Source organism: Physella acuta, unplaced genomic scaffold (assembly GCF_028476545.2).
Source record: "Physella acuta isolate Inbredline_101_S28 unplaced genomic scaffold, ASM2847654v3 ptg000416l, whole genome shotgun sequence".
In the NCBI taxonomy this organism is placed as follows: Eukaryota; Metazoa; Mollusca; class Gastropoda; family Physidae; genus Physella; species Physella acuta.
This window is the reverse complement of record NW_026731935.1, coordinates 46,965-62,971: the sequence shown is the minus strand read 5'-3', so window position 1 is coordinate 62,971 and position 16,007 is coordinate 46,965. Positions and strand designations below refer to the sequence as shown.

At 35.7% G+C, this 16,007-nt stretch overlaps 1 protein-coding gene across 1 annotated transcript; it reads left to right on the top strand.

Moving 5' to 3' along the window:
* Positions 1 to 921: 921 nt before the first annotated feature.
* Positions 922 to 11,706, top strand: LOC131942649 (large subunit GTPase 1 homolog). Its single transcript, XM_059302546.1, has 15 exons — positions 922 to 1,041; positions 6,029 to 6,168; positions 6,314 to 6,440; positions 6,595 to 6,715; positions 6,921 to 7,007; positions 7,756 to 7,842; positions 7,969 to 8,112; positions 8,238 to 8,319; positions 8,546 to 9,091; positions 9,757 to 9,900; positions 10,133 to 10,259; positions 10,376 to 10,455; positions 10,562 to 10,663; positions 10,972 to 11,019; positions 11,146 to 11,706. The coding sequence occupies exons 2-15, from the start codon at positions 6,067 to 6,069 to the stop codon at positions 11,368 to 11,370; spliced, it is 2,022 nt and encodes a 673-aa protein (XP_059158529.1). The 5' UTR covers positions 922 to 1,041; positions 6,029 to 6,066; the 3' UTR covers positions 11,371 to 11,706.
* Positions 11,707 to 16,007: the final 4,301 nt, after the last annotated feature.

The following is a 16,007-nucleotide window of genomic DNA, read 5'->3' as shown; positions in this document are numbered from 1 at the left end:
TCTCCGGGGGGGGGGGCACTTGAAATCTTCGGGGGGGCGGTAAACTTTCTTCGGGGGGGCGGACACTGTTAAAAGCATATATTTTCTATATAAATTATATAAATTTCATTTCGTTCGTGGGGGCGGTAAAAAATTTTCGGGGGGGGGGGGGGGGGGCAAAGCCCCCCCGAAGAGATGCCTGGAAGAAACTCTGCCTACATTTAGCCACCATTAGGCCAATATAGGGTGTGTTGAGTGAGACATTTTCATTGCAACACCTGTCCAGCAAACCACAACCTAATCATTAAATGGTACAAAGAAGGTAATTTTTTTTAACTATTAGAAGTCCAAATTATTTAGACAAAATTGTTTGTTACATCCAATTACATTCTATCAGAAGCCATAATAAAGCTTTAAAACCATTTTAAGAGAAATCATGTTTTTGTGTAGTCCCCTTTTGTATGTTTTTTCATTCAATTTTTCTAAATAGTTAAAATTTATTTTTAAGATTACAGTTAATAAGTTTAATAAGAAAATCAAATGCAATGTAGTTTACTGTACCATCATGCGAAAACAAGACACATTATGCTAAGCCACTAAGCATATTGTGAACACTTTTAAAAAAATTATTTTGGAGAAAGAAATTTGTTGTATCTTTATTTGAAACAGTTGGAAAGCCCTATTTTGTAATATTTGTAATTAAAAAAATAAACTTTGTAAAATGTAAAATTCATTGTGCAATGATAAAGCACCCTCAATCCCATTTCATATTATTAATAGCTTATTTATTACAATAGTTATATTATTAATGAAATAATGAATATGTTACAATTTGAATAAATATAGAGACCTCTCATTGTATCTCGGTAATTTTTTAATAACTAACAATAGTATTGGTAATTAGATCTCCCGGTTTTGTGCATGTGCTGGACGATGGTTTGTTTACAAACCAACCTCACTGGCGTGTTATCGTGTTAAAAATTAATACACCCTAAATCTAATCTATAGTAGCTTATAGATTTTAGAGATATAAGTGTGTCGTGTTGTATACACGAACCAAAAGTAATTGATCCTAGAAAAATATAATTTTTAGGCCTAATGTTTTTAGTTTAGTAACTTTAGTTAGTCAAAGGTCGGCTAAAAATGTAAAAAAGACTTTAGTTTTTTAGTCGGTAATCTCAATCTGTCGGAGGTAAAACTCCATTTTAGCGTATTTTATTCGCCGCTTCACATTCACCTCTGGTTGAGCGTATTTTATTATCAACACAACCAAAGCACACACCTACTTTTTTTTTATGAATAATGAATATGAGTTTTAATTAGAAAAGGTAAAAAAAACCTAGGAAGTGGCTATTCGGACCCGGGTCCTAATAGCCTCGGCCGCTATTGGGACCCGGCATTAAGTTCGTTAAGCACTTGTACAACCTGTATTAAAATTATATTATACCTTTTATGTTTATTTGATTCTTCATGTGGCTTTTCTTGTATTGTGTTGTCTTTTAATGTAATGATATTGTAATGGACACCAGCAAGAAATGTCTCAAAGGTATTTGAGAGGTGCATAAATTAATTTAAAAATCTTGCACGGCGTAGTTACAATTAAAATGGTTATAAAATCCTGTCTGTCTGGTTTTTTTCGGACTTTACTAAAGATTGGATGTATTTGATGTTTTTAATATTTTCGGTAACTAAATAAAAATTTATAAAAAAGCAAAAACAATTAGGTTTTCACGTGTAATGGCGACATAAACAATGGCCGCTATAAATTTTATTGTACACATTGTAAGCTAAAAATAGAAAAAATAGGTCATGGTGTTTAAATTTGCATAGTTATTTAAAAACTTAATCTGCAAAGTTTTGTAAACAAAATAACTATGAAGTGGGGCTGTCAGAAATCGATCACGGAGTTCCTTTACAGCCAATCAATGTTTGTCTTACGAAAGTGAAACATCAGGTTATAACTTAGGCTTGATGAAAATAAATAGAAATGTAGCCTTAAACTCAACAAATTATTTTCAAGTTCTCTGGATCTGCAACTTTTATAGCATTGATTCTAAAAATATTACATTTCTGAATTAATTTTAGGCTTAAGTTTTTAATAAAATTTTATCATTTATTATTTTTATGGTCCTACATCTAAAAAAGCACATTTTTATTCCATGTCAACAACATTACAGAAGGAATCTCGTCAACTCGCTGGTGTCCATTGCTAAATTAGTTATGCAGATTAGCTAGCGTTAGTTCTTGTGTTGCTATTTCTAAATACCCTATATTTAGCTGTATAGGGGCCTATACAAAATCATTAAATATTTAGTAATTATCGTAAGATGTCGTGGTCGAGTGGAGAATGCAGTACCTCCCGATTCTCGATCAGTTACAGGATCAGAACCTATCAAAGCTCTAGTTTTTGCGTGAAGTAAAGTGTATTTATCTAAGTTTAACATTTCATTGAGTTGTTTGCATAAGTGTCTTTTTTTAATTGTTTTTTTTTTAAATAGATAATATATTTTTTTCTAGATTTTGGTTTTTAAACACGCCAATTATAAAAACATCGTAGCTCCATCGATCGCCCTCTCGCGTTTTCTGATCAGCGCAAGAAAAATACCGACACGGTGTAGCCAGGGTCACCGTGAGTTCACTTTGGTTTAGATGTGAACAGTGTAAGCGTTTAGCATACGTCATAGCAAGACCATTGCTATGAGCTGGTCGAGATTTGTCGTCATCGCAGTTTCCCCCCCCCCCCCCCCTCAACCCAGCAAGCGGGAAAAACGGATTTGGGGTCATTGTGCGTTCAAATGTTACATATTGCTTCTATTAAAGCATACTACAATGCATGCGATATATTCGTGTTGAAGAAAACGGGCCCGGGAGCTGTAGTCTGCAGCCTACAGAGCTATTTTATACAATTTTATATATATGTATGTGTGTATATATATATATATATATATAGATATAGATATATATATATATATATATATATATATATATATATATATATGGAAGGATAGACCTATGAAATCAAATTTAACAGAAGAAAAAATAAATAAAACACATTTAACATGCCCGCTCAACATTCGCTCGGCCATAGAAGCTCGTACTATAGGCCATAATTATATTATAGACCTAACGACACCCGCTCATCATAACATTTGTCAGTAATGATATCGGGTATTTAAAGCAAGATCTCAATCTATCATTTAGAATTACAAGGAAAAAAATCACAACAGAAAAGATATATTCTGCATCTTAAAAGAATTTTTGTATAACTAAATCTTAACAATTCTATTGGCTGGTCCCAATAGCGGCCGAGGCTATTAGGACCCAGGTCCCAATAGCAGCCGTGGCTATTGGACCCGGGTCCGAATAGATGCATCCAAAAAACAACATAAAAAAGCATTGGGACAGTTCAAATTGAACAGCGTGAAAAAAAATCCCTACACAGTCGAGGGTTCACCATGAGTACATTGACTTTAATTATCAGCATACGTCACAAACATACATGCATAGTCATAGCACATTCAATATTCCAAATTTGGATTTTTCTAAAGTTTTGACAACAGTAAATTATCAAATATGAAAACAAAAATTCATAAAGAAATATATTAATAAGCCTAATGTTTTCCTAACGTTTTCGTGTGTTTTGGTTGTGTTTATAATAAAATATGCTCAACTGGAGGTGAACGTGAAGCGGGGAATAAAATACGCTAAAATGGAGTTTTACCTCTGTCGGACTCGGATCTTTTAGGATTTTAGGTGCGTAAAATCGGCCGAGGCTAGTAATGTGCGAAAAAGTTGCCTCATTGTTAGGGCTTTATTTTATAGAATTATATTGTGATATATTTGTGTCAAATATTATAGATCTAGATAATTGGGTAGGGCTAATCTCCTAATATAAAATATAGCGTCAGAAATTATCTGGTAATGTTTGTTGAGTTTCGGTAACATTCGTTACTGTAAACTATAGTTTATTTGACCGATAAAATAAAAATAGAGTCAAGTGCATTAAATTAATGATTTAATTTAATGTTTAGGCCTAATTGACAGAAAATAAGCAATAATTAGTAGCCTAAATCTAGGCCTAAATAAAAATATTATTAATAAAGTCGAGTGTAATAATCAATGCTTGTTTATTTTTTATTAGCTAAAGAAACACAGTAAAAAGAATGAAGATTTGCGACAACTAGATCTTGAATCTAGATTTAGTAAAATAAGACGATTAGATTTACTAAAGTTAAAAGTAGTAAGAAGAACTAGAACAATGTTGAGTTGCAGCAATAATTAGCACATAGGCCTACACTTAAAATAATTAGTATTAATTAGCAAAACAGTAAGGTATTTAAAATGCAACTAAAATTAATCCATGCACATTTTAAAACATTAGGCCTATGTATTAAAAATAATATGGTGGCAAATAAATGATGATTTATTTCCGGTGGTTTCCATAAAGGCTCGACAGACTACGCCATGGTTTTACTGTTTTTTACTGCTGTACAAATCCGGAATAAATAACCGAGGCTATATCATTATTTTCATCAGATGCAACCAAGCTTATTTACTTTAGCAGATATCTTGTTTAAGTTTTTTTTTTTTTTTTCGTACACTTATAGTAATAGTAAGACATTCAGGGGAAACCACTCTAACTTACAGATGGCAGCTGTTTAGATAGCAAATGTTGCTCGCAAACAATCCTGTAATTTCTGGCCTCTATTGATATATTTAGCCATTGATTTTGGTTTATTATTCAGTTATTTATAATATTTAATTGGATTTTTCACCTGTGGGCTAAAAAATGTAAGCAGGCAATCACACAAGTGATGAAGTTACAAAATTTTATAAAGAATAAAAAAAAAATTTTTAATTTACACTTGACTTTTTCAATATGAAAAAATAAATTGCCAGAAGACACTGTATACTGGTTGTGCTAAGCCGGGTTCGAACTCGAATCTCCGGGGCTATGAATGTAAGTACCACACCGTTGATTCTACCACACCAGATGTGCCAGCAAATGAAATATTAAGCTTTTTTAATCAGAAGATGGCAAATCCCAAAGTTTTAGAATGCGTCCTAAGAAATTCAAATATTACTCAGAACGCTCTGCGATTCGCTAAGTAACTTCAAAACTGTAATACTAATAAGTTGGCTAAATATCCACAACTGTTGGTCCTGACCTAAACTCAACTAAACTGAGTTTACTAAACGAAGTTCTGTTTAGGACTACTCTCAGTAACTCTGATATTAAAAGAGGAAGACTATGAGTATTAGGCTTCGGAGTCAGGACAGTCACAGACAACAGTGTACTGAGTTTATGTTTTAGTTTTAGTAGGTTCTTACAAATAATTATTAATTATTAAATTAAACTTTAATTTAAACTAAAGAATATGACAATTTTTACACTGTTAGTAAGCCATTATTATAGGCCTCTAATATAATGGCTCTATATTATATACTAGTTAGGTTAATATCTGCTCAAAACAGTCTATTAGAAAATATTAGATATTGTTTTAGTTTTATAGACATCTTTATCTCTAGATTTAGTTAGATAGGGGGGCTAAGCGGGCTTGGTAAAATGTGAAACATATTTGACTGGCATTTACCCAACTGTTTGATTATTCGGCTTGGTGTGGGGAAAATTTCCCATAAATGTAATCATTAAATTCAGAACTGAAAAGGCCTTCTAGGCCTGCAAAAATATTACTTTAATATTGTAAAGTATCATTAGCCTGACACACAGTAACAATAAATAACTGCTTTTTAAGTTGTCTTGGAAAAAATATGAAATCTGGGGAGAGTGTAAGGTAGCACATTCACCGAATATGCTAAACAGTATCGGCTTAAAATGATAAGAGCCTATTTTGTTTTAATAAAATGACACAGGGTCGGATTATAAGCATGTAAAATAATTTTTCAGGCAAAAGACAAATTACCACTAACACTCAACAGCATCAAAAAGGAATTAGAACTTTTCACTTCTGTTTGTCCATGATTTATGTCTTTATCTTTCAGCTTCCTAATGTTTTCTTATAACACAATGTTTATCTTATTTTTTAAGATACAACTAGGCCCATAAGTTATTGAACAAAGATCAAGATGGGCCGTCGCAAAGGTCAAATATCTAAAATGGGCCAGAGCTTACTGGTTAAGGATAAAAATAAAAAGCTAGGTCGTAGGCCAACAGGAAATGACTCATTTGTAAGTTGTTATTTTTAGAAAGCATAAGAATTTTTTAAAATTACTTTTAATTGTGCTGGTTTCTCTTATATCATCTGGCATTTGTATGTGACTGTAGCTTGTCTTGATAATCATAAAATAGATTTGTATTTCAACATTTTTGCAGCTTCACACAACAGAACTGGACGATGGCGCAGGCTACAACAGAATTAACTTTCAGTCTGTAACAGAACAAAACAACTTAGAGGACTTTCTTACTACAGCTGAAATGGCAGGAAAAGATTTCACAGCAGGTGTTATGATACAGACTGTAGTATATTTGGTGTTTAGTGTACATTTTTAGATTCATTTAACCAGTGATTGAACAACTTTTTCTCCTCCCTAGATTGCTGTTTTCTTCATTAGGATTATAAAACTAACAGGATACTGTTTTATTGATATTTATAGAAAGACAGAATATCCAGATAATCTCCAACCCTGGTCAAGGTATAAAGCTAACTGAATCTGATTTACAGTTGATATCCCAGGCACAGGACACTCATAGAGCAATGCTGCAAATTCCCAGAAGGTTTGTTTACTCAATTCATCATTAGGCCTTTAGATTACTACAACATTTCACACCACAGAATGCTGTTAAATTCCAATTCTTTTATTGTTGGGATCTGATTAATAAATAAAAGATTGTTGGCTGTCAATGTTTAATACAGAGAAAATAATCTGTTCAGATAATTTGATCTGCTTTTTAAAAAATGTTATTCCTGTGTTTTTACCAGGCCCAAGTGGGATGAAACAACAACTAAAGAACAGTTAGCTCTTCTGGAGAGAGAGTCTTTCACAGATTGGAGGAGACAACTCAAGTTGTGAGTTTGTTGTGTTACATAATAATCTGGTGCAATTATGTTGTTTAACAATGGTGCAATTATTATATTGTATGACAATGCTGCTATTATAATTACTCTTTATTTATAAAAGCATGAAAATTATCCTTATTACCAATAATCATTTTAGTAGGAAGAAAAAACATAATTTAACCTTTTAGCTCCTGGCCACACACATTTCATACTAAATATAGGATGAGTCATTTAAAAAATTCACAATAAATACAATTTTCACCACCAACAAACTTATATTTTTTTAAATTAAAGTCAAATAACACATTTCATAAAATATAAATAAAGTATATATTGCATTTAGTTGAACAAAAGTAAATTCATTAATAACACACTGACAACAAACTCACTTCATCACCATTGATGTAGCTAAACAGAGCACTACAATTATTAGCATTTCTCATCTTAAGAAATACTCACATTTCTGCTACTCAAGTTATTTTTTATTAAATGAAATAATATAATCACTACTTTATTCATTTTCATCAAAATTATTCTTTTCCCAATTATAAGTTAGTACAAATGGGTCAGTAAAGGAAGTCAAAAGCTTTGCAGCAATCCCACAAAATTTTGAAAATGTTGACGGGCTTGTTTGTGCATTGTGTTTAAATATACTTTCTGTAGAGTAGATGGTTGGATGTGTACCTTATTAATTGAAACTAATTGGAGGCGTGTTTGTTTGATCCTGTGTTCTTGATTGTCTTGTTTGGTCATGTAGGCTGGAAGAAAAAGAGCACATTCAGCTTACACCGTATGAGAAGAACCTTGACTTTTGGAGACAGCTGTGGAGAGTTATTGAAAGAAGGTCAACATTTTAAAGATCCTTTTAAATTATCCTTAAGTTGACAAATAGAAGATAATATTATTCAATTTGTAACTTAGTTTTGTTAAAAATACAAAAGTAATATCTCAAATGTGATTGTTGTTTCAGTGATGTCATAGTTCAGATAGTTGATGCCAGAAACCCTTTGCTTTTTCGCTGTGAAGATCTTGATGTTTATGTTCAAGAAGTCGACCCAACCAAAAAAGTTTTGCTTTTAGTCAACAAAGCAGATTTCCTTACTGAAGTTCAAAGGTTAGTGTATTGTTATTGAGATCACCAGTTCCTTTATAGCTTTGCTACAATTTAACTACTATATTACTTTGGTACAGTTTTAAATTGTTATTAATGGAGTTCATCAATCTGTAAATGTTTTTCAGACAGTCTTGGGTAAATTATTTCAATAAAGCAGGAATCAATGCTGTTTTCTTCTCTGCCAAAGTAGAGAAAGCTATGAAAGAGGTCAGTAATATGATGCTTGCTTTAAATTGCCTTACTTTAGAGCAGATGACAGGTTTTTGTTTTTAGGAAAATAATTATTTTTGTTTGTACTGGATTGGAATGACTCTTAAAATCTAATGGTTAGTTATATTCAAGTCAATAGTACATGAGGAGTAATTTTAAATTCAAAGTTTACTGTTTACATTTATCTGGAAACAAACAACTTATATATTTTGTTCTACTTTAGGGAACATCAAGTCAGGAACTGCAGTCAGATGATGAGATGGATGATGATGAGGAAAGTGACAGTGATGATGATTGTGATGATGACAGTGAAGAAACTAGTCTAACAGAAAGCCACCAGTCATCACAAGTAGAGGAGGGCACTGATGGTGAACAGTCACCCTGTGAGAAAGTGGCAGAACAGTCACACTGTGAGAAAGTGGCAGGACAGTCACCCTGTGAGAAAGTGGCAGGCGCTGTGAAAGACTTGACTCTCTCCCCTGAGCCTCCACTTCCTGCCTGCCAGATAACACATCAAGAAACAAGTGAAGAATCTTCAGGTGATGCCAGGTTGCACATTGTCAACAAACCTGATATTATGTCAGCTCAAGAATTGCTGGAGATCTTCCGTAGACTTGCCCAGTCTTCGTCTGAAGCCAGATCCAGCAGTGTAAAAACTATAGGCATGGTGGGCTACCCCAACGTTGGCAAGAGCTCAACCATTAATGTGATTCTTGAGGAGAAGAGGCTGGGTGTATCAGCTACACCTGGAAAAACTAAACATCTACAGGTAACAAACATTTGGCTTCACTTATCTGTCTTAATATTTTATATATAGACCGCAATTAATACTCTGTATCGACTTAATTTTGACTCCAAGCTCTCAGTGCTCACCTAAGAGTAGTAGTGTTTAAAAACCATTTCTTTATAGTTATTTAAATAGTGCATTATTATACCTTTAAAGAAAATAATTTATTTTCTCCTTTTTAGTGCATCGCTATATCAAAGACATTGTATTTAGATTAACATTTGATACTGTTTAATGTAATGTTTGTATTTCAGATATTATAGATGAACATCTGATACTGTGTAATGCAATAACTTATGTGTTTCAGACATTGTACGTAGATGAACATCTGATACTGTGTAATGCAATAACTTATGTGTTTCAGACATTGTAGGTAGATGAACATCTGATACTGTGTGATGCAATAACTTATGTGTTTCAGACATTGTACGTAGATGAACATCTGATACTGTGTGATGCAATAACTTATGTTTCAGACATTGTACGTAGATGAACATCTGATACTGTGTGATGCAATAACTTATGTGTTTCAGACATTGTACGTAGATGAACATCTGATACTGTATGATGCAATAACTTATGTGTTTCAGACATTGTATGTAGATGAACATCTGATACTGTATGATGCAATAACTTATGTGTTTCAGACATTGTATGTAGATGAACATCTGATACTGTGTGACTGCCCAGGGCTTGTGTTTCCTTCCTTTGTAGCAACTAAAGCTCACCTGGTCATCAATGGCATCCTGCCTATTGATGAGTTGAGAGATCATGTCTCTCCAGTGGCCCTGATATCCTTTTGTTACAACTTGCTGCAGGACATTGTACAAGTTGTGTTATTGTTTGAACCCATTATTTGGCATTAGCTCACACAGATTTTTATAAGACTATTTAAATGATTTGAAAGGCCACCATTTTATTATCTAAAAGGCCACTATGTGATTGATTATCTGATGTTACTTGCAAGTTTAAGTTTACAATTACCCCATACATTTACAATATTTAATCTTAACTTGTTGCCACCTCTGTGATCGTATACCTCGGAATGTTCTAGAAGCCACATACAGCATCATGATCCCTAGACCTTCATTAGACGACATCAGCCCCAATAGAAACCCTACAGCTGAAGAGCTGCTTAATTCTTATGGAGGTGGGGAAATAAACTACAATTCGCTAGACGTATCCACATAGTTATGTTGTAATGTAGTAACATTCACAATGCTTTTATTTGTTAAAAAAATCTTGATATTCTTCTATTGACTGTAGCAATGCGAGGTTTTATGACAGCCAGAGGTACACCAGATGGTCCCAGAGCTTCCAGATATATTCTAAAAGATTATGTTAAGGTAGGCTTCTGCTACATTTGTTTTCTATGTACCAGTCTAGTGTAGGCTGCTGTTTTGGACTTGGCTATATGTATGTGATTTTGTTAATAGTTTGAAATATTTCCAGGGTAAACTCTTGTACTGTGAACCCCCACCTGGTATAGCAGGGGCTGAGTTTCAAGACCAGGAGAGAATAACAAAACTGGAAGAGCTCCAGTCCCATAAATTGGTTCGTTGTCTTATCTTCTGATGGTGCTTTTATCATTATAAAAGATAACTTAGTCATAGAAATGTTCTAAAGCACCATTTTAGGTTTTTGATAAGTGTGTGAATAAAGGCCTAATAAAATAAAGGTTACTCGAGGTTAGGATTTTAAATTTTGGATTATATTGGTTTTGCTTACTCCATGGGTACCTTATTAGTTTTGTAAGTTACTTTATCAAACTTTTATTTTCATTTCGCTTGATTGTCTTACAACGTTAGTTATTTTCTTTAAAATGTAAAATTAATGAAGTATTTACAAATGTTTTGCTTCAGCCAGTGAAACACATTCAAAGTGATGTAGACAAGGAGTTTTTTGAAAAGGTAAGTGCACCAACATTCTTTCTGTTTGCAGCTGTTCATGCTGAATGCTTGAGACATTTTTCTCATTTATGGTGGTTTAATAATATACTTAATAAAATAACTTTGAATTCTCCCCCGCCCCCCCAGAAAAAAAGTCGAATCCATTCAAAAGGTGTCGGTGGTGTGAAGGACTTTGTGCGTTCTGACACGTTGAAACAGACGTCTGAGGTGAGCACTGAGAGCTTGGAGTCACCCATGGGAAGTCAGACGTCCATCTCTACGGCCAGCAGCAAGCCATGGAAGAAACACAACAACAGAAACAAGAAGGAGAAGCTCAGGAGGCTACACAGAGACCTGGATGTATACACCTAACTGCTCTGTCTAGTCAAGGACTGAATGAGAGAAGGCTACACAGAGACCTGGATGTATACACCTAACTGCTCTGTCTAGTCAAGGACTGAATGAGAGAAGGCTACACAGAGACCTGGATGTATACACCTAACAGCTCTGTCTAGTCAAGGACTGAATGAGAGAAGGCTACACAGAGACCTGGATGTATACACCTAGACATGTGTTTCAGTTTGTAGTCAGCTATGATGCTGACTTGTGTTTGTGATGAGCTTTTTAGACTGGTGATGAGGCTAGAAAAAAATCACAACGCTGTCTGTAAATAGTAAGGTTAATCTAATAATAAATTAACTGTAAACCTTAATGCTTGTCTCATGTTATCAAATTATGAATGTGGTATGTTACACACATGGGGTGTTGTTTGATTTTTTAAACTAGAAGTCCTGTAGATCGCAGTTGGGTAGCTAGGAACTATTGACAGTATCTGTAGATCCCAGTTGGGTAGCTAGGAACTATTGACAGTATCTGTAGATCCCAGTTGGGTAGCTAGGAACTATTGACAGTATCTGTAGATCCCAGTTGGGTAGCTAGGAACTATTGACAGTATCTGTAGATCCCAGTTGGGTAGCTAGGAACTATTGACAGTATCTGTAGATCCCAGTTGGGTAGCTAGGAACTATTGACAGTATCTGTAGATCCCAGTTGGGTAGCTAGGAACTATTGACAGTATCTGTAGATCCCAGTTGGGTAGCTAGGAACTATTGACAGTATCTGTAGATCGCAGTTGGGTAGCTAGGAACTATTGACAGTATCTGTAGATCCCAGTTGGGTAGCTAGGAACTATTGAGGTGCTGCATGTCAAATTCAGGCAGCTCAATTTGGTCTACATCAAAATTAGACAGTATTCAGGCAATGTCTGTGGTGGTCCTTGTATGTATCAGTTTACTTTTTCACTAGCCATGATGTCTTACTCCTGTATGGGCTAGTTTGTCCTTGAAATTAAACAAGAAATGTTGCTGACTCTATCATCTTTAGGCTACGTGTGTTGGAGTGCATTCATTTAAATAGTAAAACAAATTCTTTTAAATCTGACGACACAATGTACCTAAATAGATCAGAGGCGTAGTGACCCATTCCGGCGCCCAGGGTGAACAATCCATTTTGCGCCCCCTCCAGCTCATTAACAAATATATTACTTAAGTTGGTGAAACCGCCCCTCCCCCAGTTGGTAAGGTTGGTGGCACTTTAAACCAGTCACTATCCATAAAGGTTTCTATTGTGGTGTCACACAATTGATATAGACATTAGTGTGTAGAGCCATGGAACAGTTTGCGTTCGTAACTTTGTGTATAGTTCAATACCCCGGCTTTCTAATTATTTTTTATACCCTTTTTTCTTTTGCGCCCTCTTAGGGTCGGTGGCCGCCCCACCCGCCCTCCCCTATCTACGCCACTGAAATAAATCTCTACCAGTAGGTCGACGACAACCCAACCCACCATAATGGTGATTACACTAGGTACACAGTTGAACTCATTCCATTTAAATGTTACTCATGTATCCTGTGTTGTAGTTCGTAGTCAGGTATGAGAAAGAGAGGAGATATTCTAAAACAAGATCTGTATGCACTTAAAGAAGAACAAAATTTTGCTATGAATCTTGTGAGCAAATTAGTTGGTAGATGAAAAGACGAATTGCTCCATCTGAAACTAATGTAGTAACCACACAAAAACAACGGGCTGTGATCTGTTAAGTCTTCACTTCAGTAAAACCCGAGGTCCACTTCACCAACAACTTGTCAAACATTCGAATATGTTACACAAACATGTTACAGAACAATCTCAAACATCTCACACCAACAAACATCTCACACAAATATCTCACACCAACAAACATCTCACTCCAACAAACATCTCACACAAACATCTCACACCAACACACATCTCACACAAACATTTCACACCAACAAACATCTCACTCCAACACACATCTCACTCCAACACACATCTCACTCCAACAAACATCTCACTCCAACACACATCTCACTCCAACAAACATCTCACTCCAACACACATCTCACGCCAACACACATCTCACTCCAACACACATCTCACGCCAACACACATCTCACTCCAACACACATCTCACTCCAACACACATCTCACTCCAACAAACATCTCACTCCAACACACATCTCACGCCAACACACATCTCACACCAACACACATCTCACTCCAACACACATCTCACTCCAACAAACATCTCACACCAACAAATATTTCACTCCAACAAACATCTCACTCCAACACACATCTCACTCCAACACACATCTCACTCCAACAAACATCTCACACCAACACACATCTCACTCCAACACACATCTCACTCCAACAAACATCTCACTCCAACACACATCTCACTCCAACAAACATCTCACACCAACACACATCTCACTCCAACACACATCTCACTCCAACACACATCTCACTCCAAAAAACATCTCACACCAACACACATCTCACTCCAACACACATCTCACACCAACAAATATTTTACACCAACAAACATCTCACTCCAACACACATCTCACTCCAACACACATCTCACACCAACACACATCTCACTCCAACACACATCTCACTCCAACACACATCTCACACCAACAAATATTTCACACCAACACACATCTCACTCCAACACACATCTCACTCCAACACACATCTCACACCAACACACATCTCACACCAACACACATCTCACTCCAACACACATCTCACTCCAACACACATCTCACTCCAACAAACATCTCACTCCAACAATCATCTCACACCAACACACATCTCACTCCAACACACATCTCACACCAACACACATCTCACACCAACAAACATCTCACTCCAACACACATCTCACTCCAACAAACATCTCACTCCAACAAACATCTCACACCAACAAACATCTCACTCCAACACACATCTCACTCCAACAAACATCTCACACCAACACACATCTCACACCAACACACATCTCACTCCAACACACATCTCACACCAACAAATATTTCACACCAACAAACATCTCACTCTAACACACATCTCACTCCAACACACATCTCACACCAACACACATCTCACTCCAACACACATCTCACACCAACAAATATTTCACACCAACAAACATCTCACTCCAACACACATCTCACTCCAACACACATCTCACACCAACACACATCTCACACCAACACACATCTCACTCCAACACACATCTTACTCCAATACACATCTCACTCCAACACACATCTCACTCCAACACACATCTCATTCCAACAAATATTTCACACCAACACACATCTCACTCCAACACACATCTCACTCCAACACACATCTCACTCCAACACACATCTCACTCCAATAACACATCGAACTCCAACAAACATCTCGCACCAACAAACATTTCACTCCAACAAACATCTCACTCCAACACACATCTCACTCCAACACACATCTCACTCCAACTCACATCTCACTCCAACACACATCTCACTCCAACACACATCTCACTCCAACAAACATCTCACACCAATAAACATCTCACACCAACAAACATCTCACTCCAACACACATCTCACTCCAACACACATCTCACTCCAACACACATCTCACTCCAACAAACATCTCACACCAAAAAACATCTCACTAAAAATACATTTTATATCGACATATTTCTCACCAACTAACGTCTTACTATATAACCTACTACACCAACCCTATCTAGCCTAAAGTATAACCTACTACACCGACCTTAGCTAGCCTATAATAAAACCTACTACACCAACCCTATCTAGCCTAAAATATAACCTACTACACCGACCTTAGCTAGCCTATAATAAAACCTACTACACCAACCGTATCTAGCCTAAAATATAACCTACTACACCAACCCTATCTAGCCTATAATATAACCTACTACACCAACCCTATCTAGCCTAAAATATAACCTACACCAACCCTAGCTAGACTATAATATAACCTACTACACCAACCCTATCTAGCCTATAATATAACCTACTACACCAACCCTATCTAGCCTATAATAAAACCTACTACACCAACCCTATCTAGCCTATAATATAACCTACTACACCAACCCTATCTAGCCTAAAATATAACCTACTACACCAACTCTAGCTAGACTATAATAAAACATACTACACCAACCCTAGCTAGCCTATAATATAACCTACTACACCAACCTTAGCTAGCCTATAATATAACCTACTACACCAACCCTAGCTAGACTATAATATAACCTACTACACCAACCCTAGCTAGCCTATAATAAAACCTACTACACCAACCCTATCTAGCCTATAATATAACCTACTACACCAACCTTAGCTAGCCTATAATAAAACCTACTACACCAACCCTATCTAGCCTATAATAAAACCTACTACATCAAGCCTAGCTAGCTTATAATAAAACCTACTACACCAGTTTAGTTAACATGTTCTATAATGAGTGACGTTAACACATATTTAAATTGTATTCAAGATTAAACGTGTAACACCTTTGTCATTTGAATACATTTACATTGGGCTTTCATTAAGACTTCTTTGAATTCTGACGTAGAAGGGCGAACAGCGAGAGAAGCTTCGACGTGGT